This window comes from Micrasema longulum, unplaced genomic scaffold (genome assembly GCF_059751315.1).
Source record: "Micrasema longulum isolate JH-2025_06_02 unplaced genomic scaffold, ASM5975131v1 h1tg000141l, whole genome shotgun sequence".
In the NCBI taxonomy this organism is placed as follows: domain Eukaryota; kingdom Metazoa; phylum Arthropoda; class Insecta; order Trichoptera; family Brachycentridae; genus Micrasema; species Micrasema longulum.
In genome coordinates, this window is record NW_028277347.1 from 321019 (window position 1) to 340959 (window position 19941).

The 19941-nt window shown below is 31.5% G+C and overlaps 3 protein-coding genes across 3 annotated transcripts in view; 1 reads left to right on the top strand and 2 right to left on the bottom strand.

Moving 5' to 3' along the window:
- The window catches only part of LOC148284193 (uncharacterized), a 27940-nt gene extending 27253 nt beyond the window's left edge, over window positions 1-687 (bottom strand). Inside the window, exon 1 of the mRNA XM_088242532.1 lies at window positions 556-687. The gene's annotated coding sequence lies outside the window, so the exon portion shown is untranslated. The remainder of the gene's footprint in view (window positions 1-555) is intronic.
- A 135-nt stretch (window positions 688-822) lies between these two features.
- On the top strand, window positions 823-6060 carry Desi (DM4/DM12 domain-containing protein Desiccate). Its single transcript, XM_088242531.1, has 5 exons — window positions 823-937; window positions 2250-2430; window positions 3360-3522; window positions 3858-4044; window positions 5245-6060. Exons 1-5 carry the CDS (start codon window positions 855-857, stop codon window positions 5396-5398), a joined length of 768 nt encoding a protein of 255 aa, XP_088098657.1. The 5' UTR covers window positions 823-854; the 3' UTR covers window positions 5399-6060.
- A 1610-nt stretch (window positions 6061-7670) lies between these two features.
- PpD3 (protein phosphatase D3) lies at window positions 7671-18984 on the bottom strand. The gene is made up of 9 exons (XM_088242510.1): window positions 18770-18984; window positions 18353-18594; window positions 16585-16732; window positions 15309-15430; window positions 14213-14483; window positions 12062-12292; window positions 10733-10952; window positions 10101-10182; window positions 7671-9593 (listed from the first exon to the last, which is right to left on the bottom strand). Exons 1-9 carry the CDS (start codon window positions 18861-18863, stop codon window positions 9534-9536), a joined length of 1470 nt encoding a protein of 489 aa, XP_088098636.1. The 5' UTR covers window positions 18864-18984; the 3' UTR covers window positions 7671-9533.
- Window positions 18985-19941: the final 957 nt, after the last annotated feature.

Below are 19941 nucleotides of genomic sequence, written 5' to 3' on the forward strand. Positions count from 1 at the left end.
TTAGAAAGCCGGGTAAAAATTCGATTACCCTGGCAATACTAACAAAATGTCCACCTTGTTTTATTTAACAATCTGACAGACGGTAAAATAATCCAGATCTAAAATAATATTGGTTGTGAATTGAAACATACACATAAAAAGTGATCGTACCCTATCCCCTTTAATCTCAGCAGTGTTTTGACACTTAAAAACGACACAGCACGGCGCAATTGAATTTAAATCGGCAGTTGCGTAATAAGCGACGTCTACAGAGTAGCTAATGGCAAAAACAAAATTACTCATTTATGAGTAGGTTTGTCGGCAGCATTTCTCTTCGTAACGTCACGTCTGATCACGACGAATATCCGTTAGAGAGTGGAGGCAAAGAAGCCAATTGAATTGCAATGATATGTATATATTACGGGCTTGTAACATGTCTATTTAATTATGCGTCATTGCCTACAAACATAAGTTGCGGAAGTTTAAAAAAAACACGTCAGAGGAACCTTCGAAAAATAAAAACAATTTTATATAAATAATACAATAATAATTCTAAACAATATAGATATTACCTACCTTTGGACGATAATCGGCGTTGTTTCGCCTCGTGTAACAAGCGAGCATTGTGATGCTGAAAGTGAGATTATGACATATGCAGGAAGATGTGAGCGATCATAACAAAGAAAGGAAAAGTTATAATAAAAAATGGTATCAAACAATATGTCGCCTTGGATGGTTGCTTAATTCATTTAGTCATTGTTTTTGGTCAAAATGTATAACGAAGGCGCATCTATATAACGCTATTGTCATCGTGTTGTAAATCTAGTCTCTGACAACCGTTCGCCATCGACTTTTCCATCAATTTTAAATTCAAGATGCTGAAGATTTTTCTTTTGGGTGTTTTTATGGTGGTGCTGAGGACAACGGATGGAGTCACAAGTCACAATTACAAATCAGAGTAATTATTTTTATCACAGTTATTAACTTGAAAAGGAAATTAAAAAATAAACACGTTTTGACAAATGACTAAAGTTTACTTTATAAGTTAACTTCACTTTACATGGCTAACTTCAGCGCAATCGAAAAATATTTGTATTTCGAATATTGCGCTCTAGATGGGTAGTGTTGTCAACATAATGAATAAAATATTTCCCGAGCAGGTAGGTACTTTTTCATTATTGTGGCTTTTATGAATAATTCATTCAGAAACTCACTCACATAATTAAATAAAATAGTAAGAGTTATAAATATTTGATTGACGAATATCGTCACTCCATTAAAGAGATTAATAAATATTTAAAAAAACCACTAAGTCGCTTCCATAGGGTAAGGCAGAGATGATAGAACGCCACACCACTTTGTTTTTGAATACAGACCTTGCTTCCTCGACATTAATACATTTCCTTCCAACTTTTGACATGTCTATCTTCAAGTCATGCCATGTCTTTCTTGGTATTCCTCGTCTTCTGCATCTATCAAAATTTTCACCGTTAATATTTTTAGAGAGATTAATAAAGGATTTAAAAAATAATAATATCAAGAGCAAGGTTGAATAATTGTCAATAAAAAGTTACCCCTAAAATATTTTTTCTATGCGCTGCTGTGCATAAACAACCTAAACAAGGAAATTGATTTTAATTACAAATGTGTTTAAAATATGTTAATTAAATAAAATATTTCCACAATATACTTTACTGGAATTAGAACATCAGTTAAGGTGATCACAAATTGAATTCTGTTTTTAGATACCTAATATACTCGTACATGTCGCCACCAAGTAGTTCAATCACCTACTTAACCAAGCGGCAAGGCTGTTCATAAAATACCGGCATTCACCTGAATGGCTAGCCGTTAGTTAAATGGATTAAAATAACTCAACATTCAACAAGTTGTCAGGTTGTAAGCTAGCTTTTTTGGGACGGCCGAACCAAAAGCCGCTGGATTAGGTTAGGATAGGTAGGGTGTTTAAAAATAATACTAAAAGGATTTTTACTTAACTAATTAAGTAAAGTAAAAAAAAAAATATTATTTCCTGTCAACCTATCCTAACTTAACTTCACATAATAAAAAAAAAGTCAAAATAAAATGATTACTGTTGTATTAAATTAAAGAGGCCAAGCTACATTCAACCCTTTTGTTAAACGTTCATTCAACAAACGGCCTAGCCATTCGGTTTAATGCCGGCATTTAATAAACAGCCTAGCCGCTCAGTTCAGTGATTTACCTATTTCGCGGCGACATACATATTTTTACAAACTTGAATGTTTCAGTGCTGGGTTCCACCCCAACCCTGGCTACTATCGAGGAATAGATCAAGTGGCAGAAGCATCTGAGAGAGTGGATTCGGTGGTACAGAGAACTGGGGGCGAATCGGAAGGGACGCAAGCTGAGGGCCTGGAGCAGCGAACGCAGAGGTTTGGTATCTCTAGCTATGGAGGAGCAGGAGTGCAAGTAAGACCACATTTATTTTAAAGAATTTACGAATAGCGCATGGTGAGGAATTATGTATACAAAATTAGCAGGATGCAATGTAAAAGGAAAGCATCTTGTCTATATTTACTATCCGCATAGTATATTAAATACTAAAGCAAATTAAGATTATAATTATAAAAACAAAATTTGTAAGGTCAAGGTAAAAAAAGTTTGAAAATTAAAATCGTTATAGGTATTAATTTTAAAAAATATATAAATTCATGCTCTATGCAAAAAGATTAAATAACTCAGTTCTCAGATAGGTTGTGAAAAGTGAGCCAAAATATTTATATATTTAAAAAAATCATTTTGGTGGTTTAAATTTTGCTTGTAGAAAAATTTGTCACAAGAAAATTATTCAATAGTTCGCCAGCACAAAAGAAAAGGACACTTGTGCAGTAATTGAATTTTGAGAAAATTTATTCAGTATTTAGACATTTGATTGGAGATAAAAAAATACTTTAAAAACTGCATTTATAAATCAAAATGGCAAAAATTTCACAAGTGCTTACGTAGCAACAAATCCAAAATTATTTTAGTTTTCATAAAAAGGAGTGAAATTATTGTTTCTATAATACAACAAAGTGTATCTATCACAAGGATAAAAATTTTACAATGATGCAGTTAATAATACTGATTAAAAAGCAGTTAATAATATATTTAAAAAGTTCCCTTTAACAAATTTCTTGCTAATTCTACAAATTTCCAATACTAAATAATATATTTTTATTATATATCTTTCTAGGCTAAACGCATTAAAGCCATTATTTTAAAACACAGATGGATATAGAGTACCTATTTGCAATGGTGGTTTGGAGGGTTATGCATTAGGCATTCACAATATATTACATAGTTTAATGCAATCTGAATATTATATTTTTTTTTACATTATTCTTTAAACATTCTAGGGTGGTTATCCTTCTGGGTCTGGTTCTCCGGGTTTGTACGGGCCCCTGAAGATAGATATTGGAGGAATATTGTTGGGATCTTTGATAGGTCTTGGAGCAGTGTTAATCTTGCCAAAACTTGTGCAAGCATTCTCTTATTCATATGGCGGAGGCTATGGAAGAAGTAAGGGAATTTTGTTATGCATATTATGAATATTTTGAGCCTGGAAGTCCCCAACTTTTCCCAAGAAACAGAGTATTTTGGAAATTATAGGCTACAGAACATTAGACAAAAAATAATAATAAAGGAATACCACTAGTCCACATTAATATTGTTCTAATATTAACAATATAAAGGATAAGGTGACTTATTGTGTTGATTTTTTAAAAAACAATTAATGAGTTTCAAAGATTCAAATACACTTTTTTTGTCACTTGGCAATAACACACACCGCTCCTACTAATACTAAAGATAGGTATTTTTGTAGTAAAGTATTATATAATATTTCTTGTATTTAGGCGTTGAAGCTGAAATGAATGCCTTCACCGAGTTGATGGCAAAGGTGGAGAGGATACTGGAGAAGAACAATATAGACTCTTCTACGTGTGCCCAAAGAGTAGCATGCTCCTATGTCCAAACATCACTTGATAACCTTTCTCTAGGAAATGCTACAGAAGTGGACCAATTTATAGCCAGCTTATCCAGGTATGAATATGAAAAATATTAAATATTGGGATAAATCAAATAGGAGTAATAATATTTCCTTAATTCCTTCATATTATATTGTTGCACATCAACGAGAATGTTTAAATTATATTTTTGAAATGTTTTCATGGCCATAATCAAAACACAAACATTTATCTGTCTGAAAAAACTTCTAAAATTTTTAAAATACATAATAACAGTTTGAACCAGTAGATTACAAACTGGTCATTCCCCGAATAACAAATTACTTCGGAAATCGAACATTACATTGTGTTATTCCAAGGTTGTTCAATGATCTCCCGCAAACCATCATTAACATGGAAGATCTTCAATTTTTTTTAAAAAGAACTGAAAAAATACCTTGTGGTGACTGTTAAAAGGTAGTAAACATATATAAAAGTGTGTAAAATAAACCTGTCCTAAAAAATTGTGCCCCACCGAAAACTCGTTAAGACTTAGTCGGTAACTACTACTAGATTACTAAAAATACCAAATAAACGCTGTTCTGCATCACTGAAACTGAACCGGGTTGTGATCTTATGGATCAAAGTTAAATACAAAAACACAGATGACCAAAAATTAGATGTATTTGCTATAACTTTATGAAATTTAAGAACCAATTTTTTTATTTTTTTTTAATAATAATTGAGTTTCTATTATTTTTGTTTGATTTCTTTTTTTAAATTTTAATTTGTATTTCTATGTTTGTAAATTATTTATAACCTGTGAATATGTAAAAGCCATTTGGGTGTTAATAAATAAATAACTATCAGTGTATTCAAAACAAGTTTAAAATAAAACGGGTCGCAGCTGGCGTAATGTCATTTTAACATCACACATCATGCCCGCCCGCGCTTGTAATAAATATTGCATACAAGTATAGAGCAAAAACATCATAAGTGCCATTTGTCCCATAGGGTAATTCAAACTATGCATATTTGAACCCTTTGTAGAGAATTTATCAGACATTGCACAAAAAAAAATTAATACTATTTACTACTATAATTTTTTGCTTATTTAAAAATTAAAATAATTTTTAAAAAATGCAAAAATACCCTATTGAGGGCATGTTTGTATGTTCGTTCAATCCTCTCTGCCTACTTTTACCGGGAAAAGGTGTGATGGTAGTAGTTGAAGTCGTTGGTGTATATAATAGATCTGTAGTTTTTTTTTTAAACTCCTAACTTTTCATTTTTATAGTAATTCTTTGGTAGACAACATGCTAGATGGGACGGCGATAAAGGAAGCAGTGGAGGCAGGAAAGGATGTGAACACCAACTGTGAAGGACTCTACTCTCGGTGTAAATTAGATAAGCAAACCCTCCTGAAGATAATGGCCAACATGCTTCCCTAGTTCAAGGACCAATTGCGGAGACTGGCCGCAATATTTTAAGTGTCATTATAGTGATATTCACAATACTAGTTTGTAATAACCTAAAACAGAAATTTGAAATGGAGGAAATGGCTAATACATATATTAAAGGATGTCTCGATAACAACTGCTGGAAATTTGTAAATCCAAAAACTACAATTGGTTCTATAAAGTTCTGTGAAATGCCCAGTTGCATTCCACCTGCAACACTACTGACTAATCCAACTCGTTAGTGTCCATGTCGCTAACCCTAAGTAATGGGATCACACTCACAACGGTGTGATCACGGCAGATAATGGGAGGATGAAAGGTGAGTTTCTGGCACCTCCAAACCAGAACCAATTAGCTAAGAGAAGATAACCCCGACAGAGAAGGCAAAGAGAAACCACTCTGGTCATCTTTTCCCAGAAATCCCTATGGCGATTACATCCAATAAGGATAGTTGAGGACCTGTTCAGAGTAGCGCAGGACAGAGACGCTTTCACTGCAGTGATCGCCAACGCCGAGGGGACCTGACAAGGCATCAGAAGAAAAAAGAAGTAAATTTACTATCCAAAAACTCCCCATAATAAATAATTAATAAAATTTAATTTCAAGTCGCCTTTTAAAAATATTCCCATCATGATTCATATTATCTTCTTTCTTTTTTCATACTCCATTTCTTTCAATATTTTGTAATATACATATTAATTATTTAAAAAATAAATACATACATATATACACATACATCTAATTTCAAAATGATTATAGCAAAAATATTTGCATTTATACAGGACTATTAAGTTGTTTTAATATTTTCTTTTGGATTAAATTTATTGCAAGAGAGGGAAAACATTTTGAGAAGGTATAGAATAATATACTGCTGTCCTAAGCAAAAATTGTAAAGTGAGTTTTTTTAGTGCCACCTGATAAAAAATTGTAATCCTTCTAAACAATTTAGTCTAATGAATACATCCAAAATTTAAAAAATAAAACTGTTTTTATAAATTTATGGTAAAAAAATACAAAATACTTAAAAACTCAATTTCTTCAAAACTTTTTCAATGTTGATTGCGGCCTTCTTGCTTGGAATTACAGTATAGAAGTCTAGCCATTTACAGGGCTTATGAACTGTTATTGGCTCGTTTAAATTTACATCTTAATGACTTCTTAGGGAGGTAAAGCCAGCCGGTCTAAGAACACTTGCGACATACTCAAAACATTGTTGTTATTCTATTGGTACCTTTTATAAAATTTATTAAGAAACATAAAATTATTTAATTTTAAATATAATTTATCATCACTAGAATCTCGAACGCCCATGTACTCAGTTGATATTTATCGCATAGTGCCCTTGAGGTCAAATCACAAAAATTACTATATAAATGATCAAAAAGAATAAATATCTGCATATAATGATGCATGCATAACTTTACCAATGACTTTAAAACTTGGAGCTTGAGCAAGTCCATCAATATAAATATTTAGGATGCTAGCTGAATGATAAATGGGATCAAAGTCAGAATAGAGATGGCGTGAGGGTGCTTTTTCAGGATGCGTGACCTTCTTTGCAGTAGAGACTTTAATATAGACGGCGTCGAAACGTTGACACTCACCCAAAGCAAAAATATCTGACCACTATGTCACCCGTGAATCTGAGATGACACAAGTATGTACATGCCATCGATCTTCACACCCTTATTCTCTCAATTCAGAGTATTAAATACACCCTTCAGGGTTAGTGTTAAGAGCCTTGGCAATATTGAGTCCCCTTGTCAGACACCTTTCTCTATTTTGAATTTATCAGTTTTTTTGTATCAGATACATTGGTTTTTCATAATTATTCAGAAAATTTCCACTGAACTAAAATTTTGCATAATAACATATCTTTTTATTTCAATGATTGCATAATGTTATTTTGTATTTTTTCATTAAGACTTTATATTTTTATTTAACTGTTGACAAAAATAAGGCAAGTGGTATTTTTACTCATGTGAAATATTATGCACTCTGTAGCTGTAAGACGTGCTGGGATATTTATGTATTGTACAGCACCCTTGAGGTGATTTTCATAAAAATGGCGCTTTATAAATTATCCAACTATATATATATTACGATTATGTATTCATCATCTAGAATCAGTTGAAATATTTTTTCCAAAACCTGTTTTATGCATAAAACTAAAGTTGAGAATTTTTAGTAATTAATAAAGATTATGTTAAAACAAAATTAAAAAGTGAAAAAAAAAATAAGTTGTAAAATAAAAACATAATTATTTCAAATATGTAAACTGTTAATTTATTAAAAAATATATACAGTGTTCGATAACTAGGATTTGTATTAAAATTATTACAATCTGGCAACATTGTTTTGCTTTTCTAGTAAAGTGTGAAAGAGGCGATGCTTTCAAAGGACATTGTATCCTTTATTAAAAGGGAATCAGAGGAGCCCAATCAGAGGAATCAACAGATAAAAATGGAAAAAAAAACAATTATTATCTTAAATTGACAGGTTATAAAAACAATGTGCAAATGATATTAAAAATGTGAATTTTACACAAAATTTTCATGATAATACATTATTAAAAAAACATTGTACATATTTGCGTTTATTCAATATTTAAAATGTATAAGCTGGTTCGACATTCTCTGAAAGGGCCGGTTAGTTAAGATGTCCGGATGATTTTCTTTCAAAGGAATTTTAAAACAATTCTTTAGCTTATCTTACATATAAAAAGTTTTTTATATATACATATTTTGGTTTACATGATTTGTGAGGTAATAGTTATTATGCATGTATGTTTAAAATCTAGTTGCTTTTAAATAGGATCCAGCTAGTTGTAATGGCATACATATATCGCACTTCCCGGTCAAGGGCGCAATTAGTAAAAAAAAGTGTATTGAGTTCAGTATGACATTCAATAGAATTTAGAATGTAGTAAGTACACTGTGCCAAACTGCCATAACTAAAAAGTTCATTAAAACTGCATAGGAGTGCATAATAGCACTCTTAACATGATATTTATTTAGTCATAACACATTTATTGAGTGTCAAAATTAACAATTGATGATATTTTTTGATAAATTATTGTAATTATTGAATGTATATTACAGTATAATTATATCGAGTACATTGTTTTATATTGATCTGTAGTCAAAACTTGCGAATTTCAAAATCTTCGAAGTCGTTTTTTTCAGTTTGATGCATTTAGACTTGTGTCACTCTGACAGGGAGGTGCGATATATACATTATAATATATTTTAAATTGCTTATGTTATATTTCTTTTAAAATGTTGCGCCCATGTGGAGAGTCATAAGAATTGTAATCTGCATAAGAAATAAAATAATATATGACCCTTGTAAAAGAACATTCATAACTGTTAAAAATTGGAAAGAAAACCATCCAGGTTTGTGAATCACATATAATAAATATTAAGTATAAGTATTTCAAACATTACTTTGAACTTGAACATAATGGTATTTATAATCAGCAAAGGCATTATTATAATTGACTAAATCATGTGGACAAAGAGTGTCCTTCAATGGTAAAAGAAATAAATCTTGATTGAAAAAATTAAAAGAAAATATATGGCCTAATAAAGCATTGACTATTTACACACCGAAAAGATAAATTTGTAAAATATTTAGTAACAAAATGATGTTGAGAAATGTAAAAATTAACTAAGATCTACTATAATAATAATCTAATAATATGTTGTACTTTAAAATTTAACTATCTACGCCGGCGCGCACAAATTGTGAAATGAATTAGAAAATATGGATAACAATACAAATATTATAAAGTGATTGGTATAAAATTTACAAACACTTCACCATTATGTAATGAGAATAACATACAATTCTATGTATGCGGTATTATTTAAATAATGCAGAATTTAAGTATAAAACGAACAAAGAGAAACAAATTGAAATGCATCCGTTTGTGGAATGAAATCAGTTTGGAAATATCGTAAGTAATGAAAAAAATAATATACATTTAGGTACAAAAATAATATTTGTAACGATGGTATTGTGGTGATGACTGGGCGTTACAATATTACGCCGTGTGATATGTTGTGACAAGTGAACACTTGTTACAGGCTGTACGGATTCCAGTAATACCATTGCTGGGAGGCAGTTAGCACATCATACTGAGCAGGGGATTAGCGTACGCCATTGGCTTGACATTCGGATGGGGCTGAAAACAAAAACTACTGTATTAACAGTTCAAAGAAACAAGAGAAATAAAAAAACTCCACATATAAAACAGGCACATGTGGCGCGCAGTACCGTTTTTATGTTGATGTAATTTTTCAATTTTTTGAGACACGGAATGATTTTCAAAATTTTTTGCTCATTGGGAGAATATGTATGGATAAAAATGGGTCCTGAGCATTTCAGCGTAAAAAGCGGGAAAACATTAAATTGAGGAACACATAAATGAGGTTTTACTGTCTTTGTCAGTGTGTTAGTGCCCGCCGGTGGACCAAGTAAATATACAAATTTCGTGTCAGTAGGCACACTAGAATGATTGATATTAAAATTTATTGTTACAAACACATAAAGCAAAAGTACAAAATATGAATGGATTGTATATATAATTTCAATTCTAAATCTATCATTATTTTTTTATCAGAAACAAAATTCACAATACGCTGATGTTAACTCTTGGTGATAAATATGAATAAATAAATTGATTACTTACCACTGCCTTGTAAGAAGTAAACTTAGGAACCATGTCCTTTCCATTCATATTAATAAATGCGCCCAGATTATTCATCGTGTCACTAAAAATAAATTGTTAAAAACATTTTAACTTAAAATTACAGGTTAAGTTTAAAAGGTTTTTTGCGGAAAGTAATTGATCTCAAGTTATGAAATAAGAAAAAAAAACTGAAAACCAGGTTAAATTTAAGTTATCCAAAGAAAATACTTTAATGTGAACAAGAATGAATTTTCATAAAATAATTTGTTAACAAAGAGAGAGGGAAGTAGTAGAGATTAAAGAAGAGAACATGTTCACAATAGTAATTAAATTACCCATTGTATGACAGTCTTCTCTCTGTCAACTCTATCAAATGCCTTTTGCAGATCGATAAATGTCATATTTCGCAGAGCAAATATTTGATCCATGCATCCTCTTCCATTCATAAATCCACTTTGTAAATCCCAAATTCTATCTTTAGTCACTTTTCTTACTCTCTCAATCAGTATTCTGGTATAAATCTTTCCAACAACGCTCAAAAGGCTGATAGCTCTATAGTTTCCGCAGTCCACCCTAGAGCCTTTTCCCTTGTATAGAGGCATAACAGTATGCTTAATTTTATATATTCCTACCAGTAATTTGGTGCAGAGAATACAGTGATGCATTTCCCATCGTGAGCGACCTCGTAACCTTTGTTCTTGACTTCGTGACTGCGGATAACATACTGCAGGTTATTAAGGTCGAGGAAACGCTTGGTGACGTCGGGACCAAACTGGCAGCCGACCCCTCGTTTGCTCGGGGCTCTACCCAGCTCTGGTTGGGGATCCGACCACAGCAACTCGCACATTACACCTGAAAGTAGACAGTTAGAACAATGACAAATCTATTTCATTACAAACTTATTAATTCAATTGTGGTGGGCGAGTTTTTGTAGTACGGAAGTTCTGCTGATAGGATCTTTTATCAGTCTGAATTACAATGTTTTCCCTTTTCATGTTTTTTTTTAAAATTATTATTTTTGTTTTAAATAAACAAAAAAATACAGTGATAACAGTACTAATATTTTTTTGGTGCCACTTGGGATAAATTTTCTAGAAAGGTTAAAAATACGCATATTTTGAATTAGCCGTAAATGAGACGTTTCGCCCCTGTAGGACAAACAGCATGTATGAAGTTTTGGCACCAAACTTGTACGCAATGTTTATTAAAAGCGCAGTTGGCAGTCATAACGCGTGACGTCGAAATGACATAATGCCTAATGTGGCCGTTTTGTGTGTACTCATTTTTAAACCCGAAAATTATAAATGAAAAGTTGTTTTTAATACTTATACATTAGAATCGTAAAAATCCGCTATAAATACATGATATATTTTTAACGTTATTCCCGACTTGTGAAAATCCTCTATTGTTGTTGAAGAAGAAGGTTCTGTTTGGCGAGTGTGAATTTTTTAGTGACAGTTGTTTTATGTGTTTGACGTTATTGTCATGGATGATCGAGCGCCCTATTCACCCGATCTAGCCCCCTGTGACATCTTTTTATTCCTTTGAATGAAAAAATACATGAAAAGATAGCATTTTACCATGGAGTTAAGAAAAAAAACGACGGAGGCACTGTCAAGCATTAAGGAAAACCAATTTTTAAAATGTTTCTAACAACGAAATAAAAAATTAGACCAGAATATTAGCTCCAATGGGGAGTACTTCAAAGGCTTAAAAAAATATTAGTTCAATTTATTTTGGGTAACTCAATAAAATAAAATAAATAAACAAGACTGAAACTAACAAGTAATAAGTAATTATAATGTCAAAAACTTTATAAACTAGATTATTCTAATAAAAAATAATGACACAAATATATCGTCGGCATTCAGTTCCTATCATTGTGATGTACATAGATTTTTTTGCTTTTTCCTCTAAGTGGAAATATTGAAAGAGAATTACGAGACTAAAGAAATACATACCTTCTTGTGGAGGTTGCCTATTTCTGTCAATGTCTGTAATATCCTGCAGTGTGACATTATCCTGGGAGAATAGTCCTCCATGCATGACCATGACCTTATTGTTAAGGCAGTGGGCCAAAGGCAGCCAGTTATACACCTCCGTGAAGAGATCTGCCATCTGTGTCGAGTACTTGGCTTTCACCTCGCCCTCGAAACCATAGATTTGGTTTAGAGTTGAGGACTCGTGGTTTCCTGGGTACAGAAAATATGGCGATAAATTCATAGAAAAGAAAGTCATCAGGAATGGTAACACAAATCCCACCTACGATAAAATATAGTTACAACACGAAATACATTTGGGTTTTTAATTCAATTAAAAATAACATTGTCTTTTCCTCTTCAGAGGGCCGCATGATAAAATTGTAGCAGTTGATTATTGAGCATATTTTTTGAACACATCGCGTCCAGAATGTAAAACAGTGAGATATGGGAGTTTGAAAATCTCACATTGCTTGGAAAGCTGATTTTTTTTAATGAGTTTTACTTTTTTATGCGTTAATGTTTGATTTTAAACTTACTTTCCATCTTACACAAATGCGAACGTTTTGCATTTAATTCTCAAAAATGAAAAAAATTCCACTTCGGTTTTACACCCACGGTGTGACATGTTGACTGTCAAAAACTGTGATAGAAAAAATTACTTTGTTATTTTTCAGTTAAATTATGAATGTTAGGTACTTCTCTTACACAATTATATTTTATAATCATACGTTTTATAATTTTATCTTGATCCGTTAATAAATATGAATAAAACAGAGATTCATGATAGAAGCTTGATTTAGAATCATGGCATTATTTAATAGTGATAAAAAGGATACCCCTAAGCTGGATAGCCGAATATCCGGCTTCACTCATAGTTGAAATCAAAACTTTTAAAGGTTAAAATATTAAAGTTCGTAGGTTTTTACGGCCTTTCAGATTCTTTTGATTCTGGGTTATTATGCAGTGTATTAAAACTCCTTCTTGCCGACTAGGCTGCCGGGCATCTGATGGACGCTGTAGCGCTGTCCGAAACGTCAACAGGAGGGAGTTTTAATATACGGCATAGTAACCCAGAAAAACATCGTAAGGGTTAAAATATTTCAATAATATTTTTAATAAGTACTTATCCATCTATGAGTTGCATTTCAATATGGTTTATAAGCTCATTAATTAAATAATTATAATGGTTTTGGGTAGTTTCACCCCTTCCGCTTTATTTTTTTCACACTAACATAATTTTTTATTTAAAAAATATTTTTGATAATCATTTTTTATTTTTGGGTTAAATTCTTTTTCTAGGGTGCATACAGAACACCGGCGAATGTTTTTATGCAAAAAAGTCATTTTTTCAAATAATGAGGGTTATGTCCGTTATCCCAAACACGGTCGAAATCAATAAATCGATTTAGTGGTGTTGATTTCATGAAATTTTCGTATTTCAATAAATATTAGGTTTGGGTATCCGCCGGATAGTTACCGGATATCCATTCCATCTCTATTATTTTGTACATGAAAAAACACCCGTAAAAAGCTTTATATGGCCAACATGCGAACTACGTATTGTAAACAAAAAATGTTACTTTTGGATTTTGCAACATTGGACAAAATTGTCTTTAAATATTTTCAATTGCTTTTACATTTACCATGATGCATTTTTCATTAATAAAATAATTAAGGGGTTAAATAAAATAAATATTTAACCAACAATGCCGAACATACAAAACTAGAGATAAAAAAAATATAAGATTACTAATGAGGAGAAAAACAGTCACAAAGCTCATTGTACAAAGGTTTAAAACTGAAAAATTAGTTACCAGAAGAAATAAAAGGAATGGAAAGCCATAAAATATTTCAAATCTATATGAAAAGGTATGATCTTGGAAAATTTATATTAAATGTAATATTAAAAGTTTCTATGCAATAGCTCTTAAGATGTTAATTCTAACTTAATGAATAAAGCATAAATAAATTAATAAAATCCCTAGTTTTATAAGTAAAAAGTCACTGTAGAAATAAAACTTAAACAAATAAAACTAAATCTGCAAGCAAGGTATTGGAAAAATGGTTAGCAATTTTTTTTATTAGGCTTAGCTTTTTTTAAAATTATGATCTTCATGTGTTCATCCTTACCTCTCGACATGAAGAAGTGGTCAGGATATAAAAGTTTGAAGCTGAAGAGAGTAAATATGCATTCCACACTGAAGGATCCTCGGTCTACAAAGTCTCCATTGAAGAGATAGGGGTTGGAGGGGGAGGGTAACCCATTAATGCTGAATATGTTCATGAGGTCGTAAAATTGGCCGTGAATATCTCCGCACACAGTGAACTTTTCATTGTCAGGAATTGTAATATGAATAAGAGACGGCTGTTTCTGCATGTAGTTTTTAATATCAACAAGTATCTGAAATAAAAATATTAGAATGACAGCATAAATATAGTCTTCAAAATGTTTAGTTAAGTGCTTAACCCATTTAAATCCTAACCATTTAGCTAGAATATGCGAAAGATTTCAAGTAATTTTCATTCTTGGAATGAAAAACTATAACAACATTCAACGGCGAATAAAGCACTGCATTGGTACTCCGCAGGTTTTCAGCGATCGTTTGTAATAAACATAGATATTAGTCATATGCTTCAGCCACCTTCATAAATAAATATCTTATGTCATTTATGTTAATTAAATATGTCAGATATTTGATTTTTAATACAGGTTTAATTTTCTCTAGCGATATTTTATGTATTAACATTCAAGAAGACTACGTTTGATTAAAAAATTTCATCCTTTATGCACAGTAAAAATTACATTTCTTCTACTATTATTTTGTATTAAAATACTTTGTGGTTTTTGTATTGTTTTCTGTTCATCTGAAATATGTATAGAAGAAATCAGAAGACCATAAAACCGTTTTCTTAAATGTTCCTTCTTAGTACAGACATCATGGTCGAACATTTAGTCTCCTATTTATTGCAGTTAGTTGGTAGAATTCCATTTTAACTATTGGTAACTAAGCCTTCTGGAGCGCTGAACTATATCTTGCCACCTATCACGCTGCGAGGTCTTTCTTGCACATTTATTCAGGAGAGAATAAGATAATTTTTAGTTTACTCCATCCAGCGCATGAGGGAGTGATCACTAACTGGCGCCTGCAACCCTGCTTTGAACATCAGTCAATCTACTAATTCTTCTCTTCATAACATAGAACAAAGAAAAATGAATTATAATTACCTTATACGCATACTTTCTGTGAAGTTTTTTCTGGGCTTTATAGTACTCCATTAATTCAGTTACAAATTCAAGCGTCACTGCATCATTATCTAATTTTGGTCCATCATATTCGTCTTCAATGGCTGCAAGAAAAGTCAACATACTATACTAGTATTATTTAAGAATTAAGCTGTCTTTAAAATGGTGGGCTCTGACATAAAAGCGCTATATGCTTTGAGATTAAAATATTGTTTTTACTTTTTCGACATTTGAGAGCTCTCCTGCAATGACACTGTATATCAATTTTGAGAAGATCTGAGTTATGAATGTCATAATGTTGTACATTTACATTAAATGATGTAGTGAAAAACCAAAGATTTTTAAATTTTACATGCAAAATGAAATTTAAAAAAAAATGGTTAGACCAAGTTTCAAAATAATAATCACACATATTAATTACGATACATGCTTAAATGTGTGCGTGCGTGTACAAATTTAAGAGTATATGCATTCGTGTATTTGGGTGAGAGGAAGCGTTGGCCTATGTGAAAGTTTGTGTGTACATAATCCAAATGCAAGTAGGAGTGTAATAATTGTAAACGATTATGTATCGGAGCCAGATAGCAAAAGTTATTATTTATTTTTAAACAAAATAAGGAGCATGTATGTTAATTATTAATTAGGTACTGATGAAAACATATTAATTATTGATGATTTTTTAAAAATAATTTCAACTGGCATGGTTTAGTTCGAAGTCTTATATGTGTATATTGTGTTCATGAATATATATTTGTATACCATTATCTTTTTGCCCTTGTTTGTCTTTGCTAAATAGTTTTATGTTATTTTTGTTCAGTTTTTTGTACATATGTTTCTTCATAATAAATAAATAAATTACAGACCAGCAGATGGAACAGAAATGATATGAAATACTTTTATTGGTAGTATAAATGACTCAATCAATAAAACTGAAAATTTATATTTGAAGCATTAACATTGTGATTATTCATAATAATAAAATAAATATAAAACAACTTTGTTTTAAACAACTTATTTTCTATTTAAATTATTCCTTGATAAAGAAGCTGGTGTAGCTTTGAAACCTGTCAGTAGAAAACATAAAAAAGTAAGAGGTTGAAAACAAAGTTGATTGCATTAATTTATTTTATTTGAATAAAATTGAATCTATTTAAGTATCAGCTAAATATCTTTAGTTCCATTTATTGCATTGTGCCGGTGTTTATGTAACCAAAGCAAATAAAAAGTAGGATGAGTTTATGAAAAACTGTGAACTTACTCATTGATTCAAAATCTAAGGAGTCAGCGATAGATTTTTCCGGTTTATCCACAGCAATGGCCCTTTCAAATGCCATCTTTTTGACAATCTTATTACATTCTGTATATTTCAATTTAGCGTCATTATCATTTGGTGCCACCTTGGTAACCTAAAAATTTTATGGAATTATTATTGATAATTTGTGTAGTCCATTTTTGTGAAAATCAGCAAGGGCGCTGTACAATTAATATCTCAACATGTCTTGCAGTTATAGAGCGTATATGCCGTTGGGGTTGTAGTTCCCTATTCCCAACAACGGTAAATTCTAATAACAGACAGGAGATTACGACATGCCTTCCAGCTATGGAGCGCATCGACAAACAGAAATTTAGCCCCACTAGCATAAAAAAAGGATAATGAATAAAAAAAATAATGTTGACATTATTATGTATTTATTTGGGTTCAATAGCCAATAAACTAAGCAATGTCAAAAATGAAGTGTTAGCGGAGTTGTGAATTGCATGTGTCGCAGATTCAGGGATCAGAGGTCTAAAATTTGAACCCCACATTACATTTAATAGTGAGTTTTTTACAAATCCTTGAAAATGGCCATTAAAAGTTTGAATACCCTAGTTTTTTTCTTGAAACTCAAAATAAAGATTACATTTTTACTATTCATCAATTTTATACATACAATATGCATATAATTTTATTAGATAGTTTGCACTCTCGCATTTCAACGCAATGCCCTTCCGACATCCCTCAGCCACCCACGCTTACTTCATACCCCATAAGACCCCTAAATTTGTTATCCCCCTTAATTTTGGCCTTTGCAAGGCAAATTTTCAGCTCCAGAAGTCAGAGTAATCCGGGTCGTCTTGTAACCTTTCTGCTTACCTATCTTCTTGGCTTTGCTACTAGGCTACGCCTCGGCTCTCACCCTGTACGGTCACATTATACTGTCAACCCTTGTTTACCTAGTCGCTTGCCTTATTTGGCACAACCAGGTTTTTTGGTTAGACATATAATTTGATTAATCCAGATCATAGTAATTGATCCCGAGTACCTACTCAGAGAAGTTCGAATGCTGGCTCTAAGGCCCTTTCACTAACTTTTGAATAAGTTGCCAGACATCATATTACTAGGAAGAGATAGTTCGGCCATCTAAACACATGTGTTCCTTCGCCCGGGCCATCCGGAATCATAAATCAACCCCGTGTTTTGAATAATAACTCCACCGTCTCTCAAACTGTAATATCAGTGCTTGTGAACCCGTGTAACCATTGTATTTATATAACTTCCTAGTGCTTGTACTGTGTGTAATGAATTAACTGAAGCAATAAATATATTTAAAAGATAATCAGACGTTTTATAACCGTTTAAATAACACTTTTTCTAGTTTGCATAGTATATGCCTTTCTACATGAGCAGACTTCAATCTTAGTTAGGAAGATGTTGAGGAACAAATGCCTGAAAAGTGTTGGCTTTCATTTGTGTTTGTACAAGAATAACTTTATTTATTTTTGCACATTACCATGTTTTCTTTTGAAATTTGGTAAAAATAACCACAAATGCTTTCAATTTGTGAAAGATCCTTAATTTGGTTATCAGCTTTGGGATAGAACATAATATAATAAATTCATAATATACATAAAACAATATTAATTAAATGTTTTTCTTTGTGGTTTGTGGTCGAAGATGCCTAAAGCCAAAAAAGCGATAATTTAAAAAAAAATATCACAAGTAATGCTGTTTTTGTTTTTTTTAAAATAAGAAATGCAGTACTTACATATTCGAAATCTTTAAGAGCTAATTTGAATTTTCCTAAGTTCATGTGAGCGGCCGCTCGCCTGTAGTAACCTTTTAAATAGGATTTATTTAGCTCTATAGCTTTGGAAGCATCAGCGAGAGCGTAGCCGAAATATTCGGTTCTAAGATAAGCAATACTTCTATTCGCATAATAAACAGCATTAATCGGGTTCTTTTCGATACATTTCGAATACAGTCTTATTGCTTCATCATAGTTCTGATCTGAAAGTGAGGTTAGGTTATGTATTTCACATTGCAAAAGAAAATAAGACAACATACCACACATTTCAATACGATTTTTTAAAAGTAGGATAATGTACACGAAATGAGCTTATTAAGATAAGAAAAAAGGCAAATAATCAAGAAAAAACATGTTATTAAATATTAATGTAGTTACTTTTGAAAAACTCGTTGGCTTCGTTCTTGAAATTTTCAGCCTCGTCCATGTTTTCCTGCGAAACAGTATTTTCATTTACGTTGTTCGAAGACATTTTCAAAGTTTTTACACTTATAAATAATTATATTCATATGAATTTTTCAGCTTTTAGTGCAAATTTACGAGGACTATCAGTTTCTTCCCTTCACACCGCTAAGTGTTGCCACCTCTGAGTAAGCGAATTCGAAATGTTGCTAATGTAAAAATAAAAAGTGCAAGGGACAATATTGTGGTGCAAAAAATATACCTACGTATGCGACTTTTGTTTTTTTTCTTATTTGTATTAAATAATAACAAAATTATGTACGTTATATTATGTATTATGTGATATTATATCATAATACATCAGACGTTATTTCAATTTTATGTGTACGTTTTTATGTAGTCTAATGTATGTACTTTTAATATTATTAATGTCTTTTTGTGGAAACTTCCCGGTTATAAAATAAAGGTGTATTGCTAACTTAATCAGTTGACATTTGCATTTCTCACTATGTTACTCTTTTGTATTTTCTATGTGTTCCTTTCCCGTATTCTAAATAATAAATATTGCTTAATCCCAATTTCGGTCTAATAACAAATGTTTACGAAAATGAATTGTTTTGTAAACTATAGGGTCTTTCATTAAGTGCTTCCTATCTTTGAATTTAAATAAAACAAAGTGTGTGTGAGATATCATTGAATTATTTTTTATTATTTTTTTTATTTAATGGGAGCGTACTATACACTTTTGGTATATTGTATTCTAGTGTTCTTTTCCCGTATTTATTATTAAATTAAGGGAGAGCTAGTCCATCTACACTAGTGAACCGAGTATTATATACATGCTCCAATCTATTTCTATATTCAGATAGAGACGCATGCTGAGAAACTAACTTGGACCATAATAAAGCTCTAACGGATAAAATATTTCTAAATTTATACAATAAGGAAATCGGAATATCGTGACGCTGACAGCACATTTTTTTTTCAATTAATAATTTGATCATTGAATTTTGTAAGTTCTGAACACGGTTTATGTTTGTATTATTGAAAAAAGTCCATGACGTTAAAGGGTATCTTATAATTGATTCTGAAAGTGACAAATAAATTATTCTTAAAGGTTTGAAATTCGTTTGAAATGTCTATCGATG